At 40.3% G+C, this 15,209-nt stretch overlaps 1 protein-coding gene across 1 annotated transcript; it reads right to left on the minus strand.

The window, feature by feature from the left end:
* Positions 1-1,068: 1,068 nt before the first annotated feature.
* On the minus strand, positions 1,069-11,775 carry tgm2b (transglutaminase 2b). Its single transcript, XM_040029001.1, has 13 exons — positions 11,646-11,775; positions 8,574-8,753; positions 7,403-7,621; positions 6,781-6,899; positions 4,866-4,994; positions 4,595-4,772; positions 4,298-4,430; positions 3,896-3,999; positions 3,577-3,816; positions 2,811-3,086; positions 2,563-2,723; positions 2,264-2,400; positions 1,069-1,687 (listed from the first exon to the last, which is right to left on the minus strand). Exons 1-13 carry the CDS (start codon positions 11,653-11,655, stop codon positions 1,540-1,542), a joined length of 2,034 nt encoding a protein of 677 aa, XP_039884935.1. The 5' UTR covers positions 11,656-11,775; the 3' UTR covers positions 1,069-1,539.
* Between the last annotated feature and the right edge of the window lie 3,434 nt (positions 11,776-15,209).

Consider the following 15,209-nt stretch of genomic DNA (forward strand, 5'->3'; position numbering starts at 1 on the left):
CTGACACATTTGTAGACGGGATAAACAAAGGATTTTCCCCGTGCATTGTATTATATTCCGAGCTGCCACAAACGGCTGACAGATTGTGTTGTGCTGCCAGCTACTGTGCAACACAAACAGTGCATTCTTCAAAAGCTTTGCAGGCTTTCTTTTTCTTAACAGTTTATCTCCCTGACCAGCAGAGAGCACTGCTTCCTCCAAGCTTTGAAATGCAGTAAGTCACAAACATGCAGAGACACTTCCATGCACTCGTGCCTTTAGAGGGAAGAAAAAAACAGGAATACTGATGCTTTCTTTAAATGCACGGCACAAATTAAAGAGTTCAGCCTGCTCGTGATATGAGCTTGTAGCATATTTGAGATATATCTGTGGTATCTTGCACTGTTAAATGGTGAATAAGCTTTACAGGTCTGTGGCTGTGTTCCAGTTCAGTACTGTGATCTGCAGCTGTCTAATACAATGATAATTGATAATTGTGTCATAAAGCTAGAGCCCTCTCTGCTCATTTAGAAGTTTTTGGAGGACAAACACTGGAGCCGTGAGAGGCAGATGAAAGGGAACAGGTGCCAGAGAGCACAGCTACAGGAGCCTAAGTAGACATGGAAAAAGAGGTGCATGAGAAATGGGGCTGAAAAAGCAGATATGCATTTTTTTTTTTTTAAGTTAATCAACTGTCTTTTTTTTGTCTCTCTGACTACAGAGGAATTGAGAAAAGAATATAAAGGAAACTGGCATGTAGTAACTTGCAGAATATTCCACAGCTCAGTCTGAGTATAATCAGTGATGAAGGATTTATAAGTGAGAGGAGATTATGATGATCCTTGTTTTAAGTAAAGCTTTCATTGCAGTAATAACACAGGGTCATTAAATGATGTAATGTGTTAGGAGACAAAAGATTAGCTTCCAAAGTGTGTTTGAAGTATTCATTTGTAATCTCAGTACATACGGGGAACTAATGCCAGCATGTTTACTGGGGACAGAGATGCTACCATAAAAGGAATATTTGCAGAGTCACAGTGTGCATGTGGAAATGGATCCCATGAGTAAAATAAAATATTCAGGATTGGCTGTGATTAGCCAGGGAAATATTTACTGTATATAAACAACAAGAGAAAAAGCATCATAAACACAGCTCCTCCATATTGCCTTTGCTGTAGTTAGTCCAAATGTGTTGACTGTCATATAATACGCAAACAAAAACCTACACATTGCATTCTCAGTCACGTGGAAACAAAGGCTGTTACTGACTGGCAAACAAGATTTTTAATTTTGTCAAATAACACATAATACCTAAAATCATCAGACTGTGGCTGGCATCGGTGAGTACAAAGCATTCATAAATCACAGTAAAAAAAAAAATTGGGCTCAGACTAAAGTATATATCCACATAGTAATCCCTAATAAACAAGAGAGGAGACAGTAAGAAAGCACTGGAGCAGAAAGGCACTAAACTCGATTCATTGTCTAATCTTTAAATGCCTGGTCTGAAAAAAAGAGTAAGAATAATTCCATTTAATGGATTACGGACATTGAAAGGCTTTATTTTCCAATAATCACGTTTCTGTAGCCCTTGACATGACACAGCTTGTTACTGTCGAAGTCAACCACCAGCTTTCTCAGTCCAGAATGGGTGGGTGTGAAGTAGATTTTCACCTTGGCATCTTCCCCAGGTCCCACTGGTCCCAGCCTGCAGGAAAAAGGTTTAAATATTACTTTTGAGGCAACACCAGAAGGTTTATATCACAGTCCTGTGATTGCATAGACATTTCAATAATTCCTGCTGTCAAACAAACCATGATACTTGTGACTATTTATGGCAATGGTGCAGTTGGAGTTGAAGTGTTTGAATTGCTCTGAAGAGTTTGGCTAAACATAGTCGTGGTAAAAAAAAATAGCAGGCACATTGCTCATCAGTCATGGAGTCAGAAACACAAAGCTGGATTTATGTAAAGTAAATTATTGGACACTGTTCAAACACTCAATGAGGAGATACTCCTCCTATCTTCTTCTGTTGAGCAGTCATAAGGAATCCATTTGGTAATTTATTTTCTCTCCTGCCTGCTCCAGTGACCTCCTGTCCTGACTAAACAGCAGCACATTCAGCCAGACATTCGGGTGCTGAACTGAGACTTGGCAGCAAAACGTGAAACAATATGACACAAATCTCATAATTCAAATTGGGAAGTAACATTTCCATTACGGACAGTAATAATTTTTAAAAGGTTGTCTTGAAAAAAGACAAATATCTTAATGGCTTAATGACCTCTCAGTAATGATGCCTCCCCCTGTCAGGTTGGCCCCTTCGATGCTGAAGCAGCAGTTCTCCAGTCTCTCTGGCAGAGGGTTTTGAAGGGTGATCTCTGCAGCCAGCTTCCGATTCTCCTTTGGTTCTCCCAGGATCTGTTCAGAAACAGGCCAAAAATTATGATCACTCTCAGATGAAGCTCATAATGCTGCTTATCTCATAACAATCATGCATGACATTGGTTATATTTGTTCAGGTCACTTCTGGGTTTTAAAGACCCCAAAAGTTTGTATTTTGTCACATATCTTGCTACTCACCCTGACTTTGATTTCAGGGTTGTCCAGTACAACATTTCTCACTGCCAGTGTTGTATCTCCAGTGGTATAGTCCAGCAGCAGAGCTGCCAGACGGATTAGGTTGTCATCAGTGATCTGACCACCGTATTTGGAGTAGTTCAGCCTTAGTGGAACTTTCCTCTCTGGAAGGACGTAGACATTATATTTTAAACTTACAGTGAAAAGAAAAGTCTGTACTAACCTTCTCTATCAGCGGTGAGCTTACTTACCTCCTCCAGGGGAAAGCTCAACATTGAGTAGATCTTTGAAGCCGCAATTCCCTCCCATAAACCCATTATAGGACAGCGCGCAGGATCCAAACAACAGGCGGCACTTCTTCTCACTTTGTGTGTTGTTAGTAACCACAGCAAACACATCAAAGTCACAGCCCTTCCTCATATCTGATGTCACCTTGATATTGAGGTGCAGGCCTTGATTCTGTTGCTGCTGGAGCAGTTTGTTTTGATGGTCAGCTTTCTTAAAAGCCTCCCGCTCTTCAGCAGATCCTGTGAGTATTGAAGCGACATCATGGCTTAAATAACAGAAGCCTCGGCCCATATGCTTTATAATCAATTTCTACAGTATATTTGAACCAAAGTGATAAAGTGTGTGTAGGAGTAAATGAGCCTAAGGGTGTTCTGAGTTGACTTTATGTACAATAGGGGGAATGCAAACACTGATAAGCAATTCAGGAATGTAGCTAGAAAGTGACCCTGGTTTTACCTACAGGTATGAGGGAATGATTTCCATACACACTTACGGTGTGTGTAAAAACTATACAATGCAGAATGAGAAGATATGTTACAGCTGGTGAAAAACTGGGTAAAAGTGCAATGAATGCAAACACGTGAGACCATGTTGGATGAGGCATGCATGGTAAATCCCTCTATGCATTGCAAACAAGTGTTTAAATAGTACATCTTGGGTAAATATCTATTTTTTTCAAAAGAGAAAGAACTTATTTGATTCAGCTGGAGTGCTAAAAGTTTGATCTACCTTCAGGGTATTTGTAGAGATGAGTGATGTCCTCTCTGGCATCACTGCCCACACTCTTGGTGCTGATCTTTTGGCCAACGAGTGCATTGGAAGAAACTTTCGATGTGCTGCCATCCTTCTTCTTCATGAATGTGATCACATCAGCATTGACCTCAGCGAAGACAAAGGGGGCATCGTACTTGAATGTGAGCTCACCTTCCTTAATGGCTCTGACAGGGATGGGGCCACAGCTGTACACCCCTGAGGGAAACGGGGGGAAAGACACGGTGAGCACGTTACTTGATAAAACAACATGCTTTTGATGGACAGTCTTTCTTACCTTCACTCTTCTCCTGAGGCGTGGGGTCATAGGCCTGCCAACCATTAAAGTCAGGTTTAAGGTCAGGTCTAGTCATCCAGTTCTCTACCCAGCAGTGATAGTTCCTGTAGATACAATGCATACCATAAGCTGGATAGCATAATAGAAACATACTGCATGGTTATATGTATTACAACCATGCATCACATGCAAAAACATTATGGCCACCCTTGCCACACCTCTTCATTACTCCAGACCCAGCTGCCCTAACCAAAGTAACTCAGGTCTTCACACTTGCCCCATGACACAACAGATTCACGCTGAGTATAGCCTGCGGATTCTCTCATTTCAAGATAGTCGGTGATTTGAATTGAATCTGTGAGCTGTCCCACCATTTGTGAGTCAACTTAAAAGAGTTCTCACCAGATCATTTCTTTGGATTGAATGAGTTCTCCATTTTCATTGACATAGCGTTCAATCACCAGGTTGCTGTTGGTGTCATGTGCAGACAGATAGTTGGTCACAAGTCGGCAGGGGATGCCCAGGGCCCTGGAAACTGACAAGGTTTAACAATAACTTAAGTATTATCATATTTAAAAGATGAACAAAATGCATATCATAAATATGTGCTTATATGTAGGATATAATGTTTTGTCTGCTTGAGTCTAAGCAAGCGGTTTTTAGAGATAGGCTACCAAGCCTGGCTCTGTGCTATCTTACCTGAGCAGGCCACTGCAGCAAACACCCAGCACTGTCCATAGCGAACAGGCTGACAGGCTTGTGTGTCCCAGTTGCGCAGGATTTCCACACTTCCCTTCCATAACATGGGGCTGACGCCTCCTTCATAGTCACCTGTCCATTTTCCCAGCAACACCCCTTTGTCATCATTGCAATTCACCTGCCAGACAAAAGAAACGTGTCTATGAAAATTAACAAAGAGAAACAATACTCTCTCAAAATGAAAGAATATCGAGAAGTCAAAAGGACAAACCATAGCACTCAGCACTCTGGACACGTAAATGGGATTTCTTCTCCCTGAGCAGTCCTTGCCAGGATTTTTCAGATATTTAGGATTCATATCGAGAATCCTCAGACAGACATCCAGGATTCCACTTTCAAACTGTACCGCAACATAAGACACATAACTGCAGATTAAGTGTGAGCGGAAAAATAACAAAACTAGGCATGTCATGGCAGGCACATGCTTTATAAAAATAAATAAATACAACAAATCTGAAATACAATGCAAGTCAAAACTTTGAGCATACCCAATCATTCATATACAATACTGTTTTCATTCAGAATGACGGGCATTAAGGCTTCCACATTTTATAACAAGGGAGGTTATCCTTTATTTTTGCAGATATTGTGCTTCTGCTGCTAAAAATCACATTTACAGTGATTTAAAGTATACTTTGTAGTGGACAGCAGGGCTTACTGCCTTCAAATTCAACCTATGTCCATACTTCAGGAAGCAGAGGACTAAAGGGACTTCACTCAGAATTTTAAAGGGGAAACAGACTGATTTCTGGCAGGGCATGATGTGGAGGATATTCAGGCATTAAAGCAGGAAGGTAAAAACTCAGAGGAAGAGATACCAGCTTTTGAAGAGTCACGCCATGGAAAAACTGATGGAACGCACCATCCATTAACCTCCTAACACTCAACAATTCATTCTTGCCCTCTGTGAGGGATGCAAGTTTGAGACCTATACATCAACCAAAGTATATGTGTTGTATCTCAGGCCTACTGCAGTGTAAAGAGGACATCCTGGGCTTTCTATTGATGCTGCATTTTATTGCCACAAGGGAGGTTAAGTGATCTGATATTATTATTCTTTTGTTAAAAATTGGTTCTTCATTATTACATTCTTGTCTTTATTTTACCAAGAGCTCAGAAATTTACAGTAATTTTAGCACTTTCAAAACAAAACTTTTATTCAGTGTCTTTGTAGTGGACAGCAGGACTTCCAGCTCTCATTTATAGAAGGGGAGTCAGACGTATAGCTGTCTGGGGATGAGTTGCCAGGTGAAAGAGGCTGATATTATAACAGTAAAGTGAAAGCTCAAAGGAGTTGGCCGAGCAAGTACAAACCCGTCACCAGGTAGCAAGAGTTGAGGCTTGGGTGTGAAATTCACGATTTTCAGGGTTTTTATTGGGGTTTTTTTTTATCAGTTTTATTGTTAACTCAGTTTCCCTGGGTCTTTTCCCCTGTGTTATGAATAAATCTTCTTCTTTTTGGTACCTCCACTGGTTTTATTTTGTTGTAACACAACAATATATATTGTCGGACACAAACCGGTCCGAGGCGCAAAAAAGCTTGGGGACCGCTGAGTTAGTGCTCTGAAGTTTTTCATTACAATATCTAGTCGGGGAAATAGGAGTATTTTCACTAGAAATCAACTCTATTGAAACTGGGCTGAAATATCTGTGTTCATGGCATGATCCAAATACCCTAGCATCTGAATGTACCAGGTCCCAGTTACAGCCAGTTCAATAGGTTAGGAGAGATTCTTTAAGATTAGACAGTCCATCAAAGTAACAAATGATCCTAATTTCTCTGATAAGGGAAGAAGGGAAACTGTCCTCTGGAAACTGAATTGTAGAAAGGGAGTGCTTAAAAAACCAGAATAGGAAAACATTATCTTCTGGCTCTCAGGATCCTACTAAAGAAAATACTACTTTATCATGCTGTCCACCCTCTTTATGTATCCACCATCCAATTTTTAGAGTTGTGTTTTTTTTGGTATGTAGCATTTCATTAATTCTTTCACAAGTAGATGTATTTTTCTGTTATCAGAATGAGTGCGGTTCACTCCCTCACCGCTCTAGCACTGTGTGAACTAATATAACCTATTATGTGGATAATGTAGGCAGGCTGATTGTGTCAGTGTTGTTGCTGGCACCTGTCCGAAATTCCAGGGAGTAGGTATGGGATGTTTGTAGGCTCCTCGAAAGATGATCCCATCCTGAGCTAAGACATACTCTGCCAAATTCTCCTTGTTGTCCATGTATACTGCATCACCTGTTGCCAGGAGACATTACAAACATTAATACATGCCTTAATACGTGTCCTAACTAGGGTGTAAATGATGTACTGCTGGTCTTTAACTATTGGAAACTGCCTATTGAAAACACAAGAGTGTAAAATACTATTATGTACCAAAGGAAAGACTACAGGCTGCTGCTGGAAAGGTTAGTGCTAGCTCAGCTCAAAAGTAAACACAAGTGAAGTAGCTGACATGTTACAGCTGTCTTCTGTCTATAATCCTCTTTTTCAATCTTTCTCTTTCATTCACTTTCAATCCAGTGCTTCAAAACTATTCCAACAAAGGAATATTCAGCTCAAGGCTGAACTATTGCTTAAAAATCACAACATAGTTGTTTGACTATGCAACCGTTCCCTTAAATGGTCTCTTCACTCGTGCAACTGAAAAGTTCCTGCACCAACACCACTCTAGTGTGAAACATGATCATCAAAGTGAGTCTTAACAAGAGCCCCTTGCGCGACAGCTTCTGTTTACCCACCTGGACACCAGGGATTGAAGAGCAGGATGAACTCGATCCTCGCAGAGCGCCCCAGGGTCAGGGTGTAGCGGCCTATAGGCGCATCTGGTGCAGAGCAGATCGACAGGGCCACCATGTCTCCGGGTGGACTGGTGACAGCAGCACTCCAGCAGGAAGTGTCAATGCTGGCAGACAGACCAAAAGAGGCCCTGGTGCCATACTGTTCAGAGGGTTGAGGACCTGCATGAAACCCCAAATATAGTTAGAAGTCTGAGTCTGAAAGAAGAGGCAGAGATCCTAGTGAAACAGTCGTAGCTAGGGAATGTAAACTTAAAGTATTCTCAGCCCTTATCAAGTTTATTCTAGTAATCTTTGGTATGTCTTCTGATTTGTGGATATCATAATAGATTAGTAATTCATTCCTAAATTCTGCTGTGTTAAACGAATTTAAAATCATTTGTGTTCACTTTAATCCACAGAGCCAACTCTTTGACGTCTCCCACTCAGCCAGCTAAAGCAAGGGCAAGCTTTTGGCTCACACACTGGGGGGGATGAACGGTGCCGCTCTTATCCATTAAAACACATTCGACTTTCAAAGGCTGATATCATTATCTGTGATTATACACACGCTTTCCTCTTGGCGAGCAACATTTCCTGTTTAAAGAGTTTCATTCGATGGTCTGCAACAAGTTGACTTATCATGCTCTTCATAAGAGACTTATCCAAATATTAGAAGAGGACAAGAGACAGAGAGTTTTCACTGTTTGTACTGCAAAAAATTTAAGATGCAGTTTCTAGGGCTGCAAAGAATAACAACTAAGGTCATAGAGGATAGAAATGGAAACATCTTTCAGCTACTGTAACTGAGCCCAGTGTGAAAAGGGTGTTGCACTATTGCTGATCGCTGAAGACGGGAACATGACTTCCCTTTCCATAAACTTTGTTTCTTTCCCTTCTCATTCTTGAATAGGCAACAATGAAAATAGTGACAGCATAAACACATGGTAATAAATGGTTTCAAGTTGCTGCTAACTTCCTGAATGAGAGGACACAATGCTTTTCCTATTCCTATTGTGTAGGGAAAGTTTTATTCATTCAATTTTTCAATTGTTTTGATACAGACCATATAAACTTTATAAAAGAACACATGTATATGATATAAATATTATAATACAAGAATCAGGAGCAGTACCTGTTTCTGCAACAAAATCAAGTGAGCTGACTCCTGGCTGGTAGCTTCCAGAGCGAAGGTACAGGCTGATTGAGAAAGGCTGGCCTCTCCTCACAATGAGACGATCAATACCATTGAGATCGGTGCGATGGTCAGTGTTGTTGAACTCGCACTCCAAGTTCCAGCGATCAATGTCCAGAGCTAAAATGGAGAGAGGGAGGGAAAAAAACATGAATAAAAAAAGAAAGTATTTAAGTAGTATTTAAAATATGCAGTATAGTCTATAAAGAACCATCTTGGTAATGAGAGTTTCTATTATTCTTTATAAAAATGCAGATCAAGAAAAAAAACACAAAGAGTAAAAGAGTATCTGCATATAATATATTTACAATAATCAAACACTGTCTGCAGCACATTTAGCTGAGTACACACAGCTGCTACACAACTACTGACAGAAATTATACAGTGTAAATGCTATTTATATTAAACAATACTGACATATCCATACTTACAATTTTTACTTCTAAAAACATCTCTTACCTAGTAATTTCTCTCAATGCTGACCTAAAAAGTTGGATTTTTAGTCCAGAATAATCATTTAGATTTGTGAAGCATAGACATGTTTTAGCTCATTAGTCATGTCCTTGTTTCTTATAATGATAGGAAAAAATATACCTCTATGCATATGGAGCTCATGCAATGTCGCAAAAAAGTGGAAGCTTTATGAAACCTATTTGCTGTGTAGGACATCGGGAACTCTAATAAAATCAAAAATGTCCAACAAATACTTTTAAAAAAATGATCAATTAACTGAAAAAGTGCAGTTAACAAGGTCTGGATTTCCTGTGTCGCAGCTGTGGATGTGGCACATAATCTAAAAAACATAAAACAACTGCTTTGTTTGTTCCTTCTGCTTGTGATGACTTCACTTTGAAATTAAACTGCAGACTGTAGGATGCTCTGTCTTTTCCAACATTCAAGGATGATATTATCTGACAGATCTTCCTGTATTAATTTACCAGAAGCTAAACCCAGACAGTCACTCCCTTCACGCTCCAGTGTCCTTTGTAACTTAAAGAATCCCACCCTTTGATTAAAGGCCCACCTATATGATGACTCAGAGATTCTCTTGCTGCTGTGTAACCACTCCTCATCTGCACTGTGACATGTCATGTTAGCCTCTCCCTATGTATTATTCCTTGCAAACATAATGCTTGAAACAGACATGAGGTGGTAGTCACAGGGCTAGGAGAGACTTAAGTAAACAAAGGCTCGACTAGAAAAAGTTCCTGCGGTTTTACATGAAATCCATAGGGGCTCATTCCTCAGTATTTGGCATGGCTCTGATGTTTTACTGATCTTGAACTTAGTCCGGTCTTAACTGAAGACACGTTAGTGCAGTGTATTCTGACACAGCTGGAGAGTGTAGTCAGAGCATAATGAGGGCTTTTCTGTTTAGTCTGTTCATGATCCCAAACCAATCAACACATATTTGAAAAAAAAATGTAAGCATTGCACTGAAGCACAATTATTATGTCAAGTTATATAGGAGCCATCTGGAGACAAGAAAGTCCAATAAAACATGCCCTCAGCTTACACAATGTGAAAACAATTACTTAGATTAATAACACATGGATGTCTGTCACCTTAAACCCTTAGAGACAACAGGCTAATGGTGCAGTGGGGAACTGACATCATCCTCTCTGCAGGGCTCTGGAGGCTTGTTGTGGCTACGTTGATAGTACAAAAGGCAAGTATTTTGATTTGCTCCCGTAATTGAACATAATGTTTCATTTAAAGCGGAGCAGCTTTGGTATGTCATATGGTATGCATGTGTGGTGTGAAGCCAAACTGAATGCATGTCACTGGGTTGCAGTTTATCCTGCAGGGTTGCGTAAATTATAAGGACAGCACTCCATTTTAAACTGAATGGGCCAAAATTCCTAAGCTTCGACCCTCCCTTCTTTTCTAACGTTTACATACTGAACACACCCACTCTCCACTTCCAGTCTACCAACCATGAGCCACACGTCACAGTCCCGCCCCCCCGTGATGTGTGGATCATGGTTAGCATCACTGAGGCCACTATGAGCCTCATAAGGAAAATTACACAAAATCTAGCTGGGGACAAGTGTGCATGAGCTGGTACAGTCGACACTGTTTAAAATCCTGGAAAAATAAACAGGGAAAAACACTCTGAAGTTAAAGAACTTTTCAGTCTTCAAGGAGACACCCATGTTGACTGAGGTTCTCCTTCAAAAGTTCATTCAGATTTAAATAAATGCTCTGTGCACATTCAGCATATGGAAAACAAATGTTGCTTATTTATAAGAAGTTAGTGTAAGCATGACCAACTACAATTTGTTCGGAGGTGCGCTGGCAGACGGTTAGGCTGCTATTAAAGTGTCCAGCTGCCCTCCACAGATATTTTTGGTATGTTGCGGTGTTTGACTTCACACACAGGTGGGCAACTTTTTTTGTTTTTGAATGATTAGGGATTCCTATTAAACAGAAATGACGTGCTGTTTGTGGAGTTATGAATTTCTTAGCAGCACCATCCGAATTCTTTCTTGGTCCTCTGTGAGCCTATAAAGATAGCACTGGTTAAGTAGTGGAAGCACCAGCTGCTCTCAGCTGCTATTATTAAGTGTTAGGGACCTTGGAAGGCAATCATCTTCTCAAATATAAAGGTGAAACATTTTTTTAGATCTTCAGATCCTTGATGAAAATGTGACATCACTATATACAGCAGTACGGTGCTGAAGTGAATAGTGATGACTTCAGACAGCAGTGGAAATCTTTGACACCGTGCCTGCAGGTTAAGAGTGAAAGTTTCACCTCCTAAACATGCACTTCTCTACAAAAATCTGTAACTAAACATCACAGTCACATTAACATAGACATAGTGGGATAATAATGAACACCCATGCTGACCCGAATGAATGACTCAAAACAACACATGTAACAATATTGATTTTTTTTTAATACTGAGTAAGGTCTTAACTATTTCTAACAAATTCTACGTATTAAAGACCTCTTCGTGCAAAAGATAACATCACCATAAAATTAGTAAGGAGGCACCATACAACTTACCTTGAGCCATGACTATTTCTGTGCTCGTTGACCAAACTGTGTATTCAGGCAGTCTTCAGCTGAGAAAGGAATTTTATGTGTCTCTCTGTTGCTCTCTGCCCTATTTGTAGTCCTCGTTGTGTTTGACAGTCTGGTAGTGGGTGTGACGTGACCCTCCCCTGGAGAGCGAGAGAGAGAGAGGGAGAGAGAGAGCTTAGCTAAGACCAATAGTGAGCGCCTGCTACAAAAACACACACGCACACACGCACGCACACACCTACACACACACAGAGGAACTACTATACTTCTTCAGTGATTCATTACACACCCTATGTCAAGTAGGCTGAACGAATAGTAAAGTGCTGTAGTGATTTTGCAATGATCAGCATAGTTTACTGGAAAACAACAGCAGGTTACCGAGTGCACTACGAGCTATTGTATTTAAAAAGTTTCAAAAACATTTAAAAAAGAGAGAAAAATTAATACAGTTTCAGGCAGCATATATATAACAAAGAAGTTGAGCAGGTAACAGAGACCATGGCAGCTTCATCTAATCATCTTTTAAACAGGGTTGTAAGCCAATTGGCTGAGAAAAACATGTTCCAGCAGATAAAATGTTTGGGGAAATATGTTGTCATCATCTGATAATGTTTGTGAGATTTCCTCAGAAGATAACGTTTGCCAATCTAAACAAAGATTGTAGGTTGAAAAAAATACATAACAGCAGGTCAGTCAGCACGGTCAGACAAATTTTCATTTTTTCCCCTTCAAGTCTTCTCAGAATTCTCTGGAATTTCCACAGAGAAGAGTTATTAAGTCATGGCAATGTATCATTTATTTTCTCCAGAATGCATTTTAGCACAATACACACTCTGTTTTGTTTTGTTTTTTCAAAATTGCCAGCTTTTGTTTTTATACATCAAACCCCTTCTCCCTTTCCATTTGTGCAGATTTTGTTTAGCCGAGGTTGACTCGCACACATATTGAAAAATAAGTCCATTGCTGTCCACAGTTGTAAACTAATTTGACCTGTGAACATTTTTCAGTGTTTTTCATAAAACTCGGGTTGCTTGAAATTGATATTTTGAATATTACCAATCCCCCTACACCCTCCCAGTTAAGCAACAGCCTCCGAAACCAGCTGAAAAATAAAGGTATTGAGGAAATGCCAGAAAACTGCAATTCCTATAAAGACCACCTGAAGCTAACAGCAAAACCGAATCAGTGCCTATAGACTCCTATGTTAAAATGTCTACATTTATAGCTTTAAAAGGCATATTTTACACACTTCTATGAAAACAGTTTAAGTCTAATTTCTCCCATCATAGGCTGGCTGGCTTTTCTAACCCTCCACATGGATGATATTGTTAGGGACATGGCTGTTTTGATTGGCAGGTGTCTAGACACAGCAGTAAGTGTCACAGCTACAATTTGGGGTGACAGATTTAGACTTTTCTGCCATGTTTGTAGTTTTCATGTCCTCTGGAGCATTTGGGGCATGAATGTTCAGACTAAGAATATTGTGGTGAGGTTAGGAGTTACTAAGGTAAGAACTCACAGAAACACCCGAGCTTCAGGTGTCACGATAACCCCTGCATTTAAGGTGGCATTAAGCAGTTCATGTGTTAATGCTAATTTATACCATAGAACCCTACTCTAAAAAAATCATCATAGAGTTAACACTGAAGCTAGATTTAAGCTGCATTCTTTTTTAGAGTTGCTCCGTGTTGTAAATTAGCCTTAATACATAAAGTGTTTCATGTACACTTTAACACTGCAGTTCCAAGGTGGTCATTAACCCTGCAAAAGCTTCACCGATGGTGCAACATCTCTTTTCAACAACACTTGCAAACCATAAAAGAGCACTGTAGTGTTGGCAGCAGTGTTGGGTAAGTTACTTTAAAATAGTAACTTAGTTACATTACTAGTTACTTCTCTCAAAAGTAACTCAGTTACTTCAAGTTATTCGTTACTTTCAAAGTAACTAGTTACTAGGGAAAGTAACTTTGGTTTTACTCAGAATTCTCTTGTTAATGTGTTGCTTCCATAACTTTGCCAGTCTTCTAGCTTGCTTACTTGCCACAAGTGCACTGTGCCACCTACCAATAGAAAGAAAAAGATAATGTGCATATTTCCACGAGAGAAATCCCACGCCTGGACCGTCATTGACTGCTGCCATGATTCTAGCCTATGTCACAGCGTCATGTGCGCCTTTTACATCCAACACAAAAACTGCAGTCGTGGTGCTTTCGATTGTACTCAGAACTCGGAAATTCTGCCTTCTGAATAGGAAGATGTAGGTAACACCAGACTGCAGATAAGCTGCATACATCGCTGGACTGGGACAAAAAAATCGTCCCGGGCATTTTGACTAGAGACCGGCCCACCATTATAGGAAAAATCATAAAGCCTTTGAATGAAAACAAACACTGTTGTGACAGTGATGTACACTGTTTTGATGGTATATATGCATCAATCTATCAATCGTTTGTTGTAAGATTCAGATAATTATTTTTTAAAAGCTCGATATTTTAAATGAGAATAAGAAAGAAAAGTATTTCTTTGTGCCCCCCTTTCCCTGTTAATGCCCTACATGCCCCCCTGGCAACACTTTGCTAGATCCGCACCTGCACAGTTACCAGCTGTCAGCTACCTAAAAAAGGATCCTGGGGTTATTTGTCTCTCAGAAACAGTTCATAACTTCCCTTCAACTCATTCATGTCACCTAAAAGGTAAACCTGTTTCTCCATCACCTGTTCAGCTCTGATGATTCAGTAAGGACATCTCCTGGTTTCATCTTCATGTTTCCCTCTCACCAGATAACCAAACCATATCATGACCAGCAGCTTTTTTGCAGCTGTGGCTCCAGCAAACATCAGCTGATACTAGAAATTAATATTAAATAAATTCTAACAACAGCTGATCAAGCTTAAACGTGCTGCTTTTGTTTAGCGCGACATCCGCTGGTTTCCTCTTTCGGCGCAAAGTGAGCGATAAACAAACAAGAGAGAAAAGACGATCAGCTGATCATTGATCAGTTTTCATGATTGAAGTAGAAACGGGAGAGGGAGGGGGAGAGAATGAAAGAAGAAGAGGCAGCTGTGTAGCGTAAACACAGAATAACTCCAGCTTTGTGTCTTTTTCATTGTAGCTGAATTACGGGACAAACTGTTCCTTTTCACCTCAATAAGAAACGCGTAATATTTTCTCTGAATACCAGACGGGACGGTTGGCAACTCTAATAACTTATGAACAAAATAAAGTTCAACATCATTAACTTCATAGCACCACCCAGCTGTATAGAAACTCCGTCATGCTAGCTAGCACGCAGTACGGAAAAAGTCAGAATAACAAAAATAAACTCCACCTAAACTTGGTTTATATCTGACCCAGATGGACTGCAGGTCATAACTTCTTACCTGAAGTTCAGTTCACACTTGGACCGGCGGCCGCCTCGCGTCTGCGTCCCTTTTCCTTCATCCACCTGCTGGCCCCCACCACTTGCTAATATTACTGAATCTGTGGAAACTCCGCGATAGCCACCACACGAAGTAACGAGTAACGACCCTATCTAAATCCCAGTAA

This window comes from Simochromis diagramma, unplaced genomic scaffold, assembly GCF_900408965.1.
Source record: "Simochromis diagramma unplaced genomic scaffold, fSimDia1.1 OVJJ01000483.1, whole genome shotgun sequence".
In the NCBI taxonomy this organism is placed as follows: Eukaryota; Metazoa; Chordata; class Actinopteri; order Cichliformes; family Cichlidae; genus Simochromis; species Simochromis diagramma.

Coding starts and splice junctions, on each gene's coding strand:
- tgm2b (XM_040029001.1), bottom strand. Junction 7,622..8,573: donor TGATTTTGTTGCAGAAACAG/GTACTGCTCCTG, acceptor GGTTTCATGCAG/GTCCTCAACCCTCTGAACAG. Junction 3,817..3,895: donor GCCTCAGGAGAAGAGTGAAG/GTAAGAAAGACT, acceptor CGTTTCCCTCAG/GGGTGTACAGCTGTGGCCCC.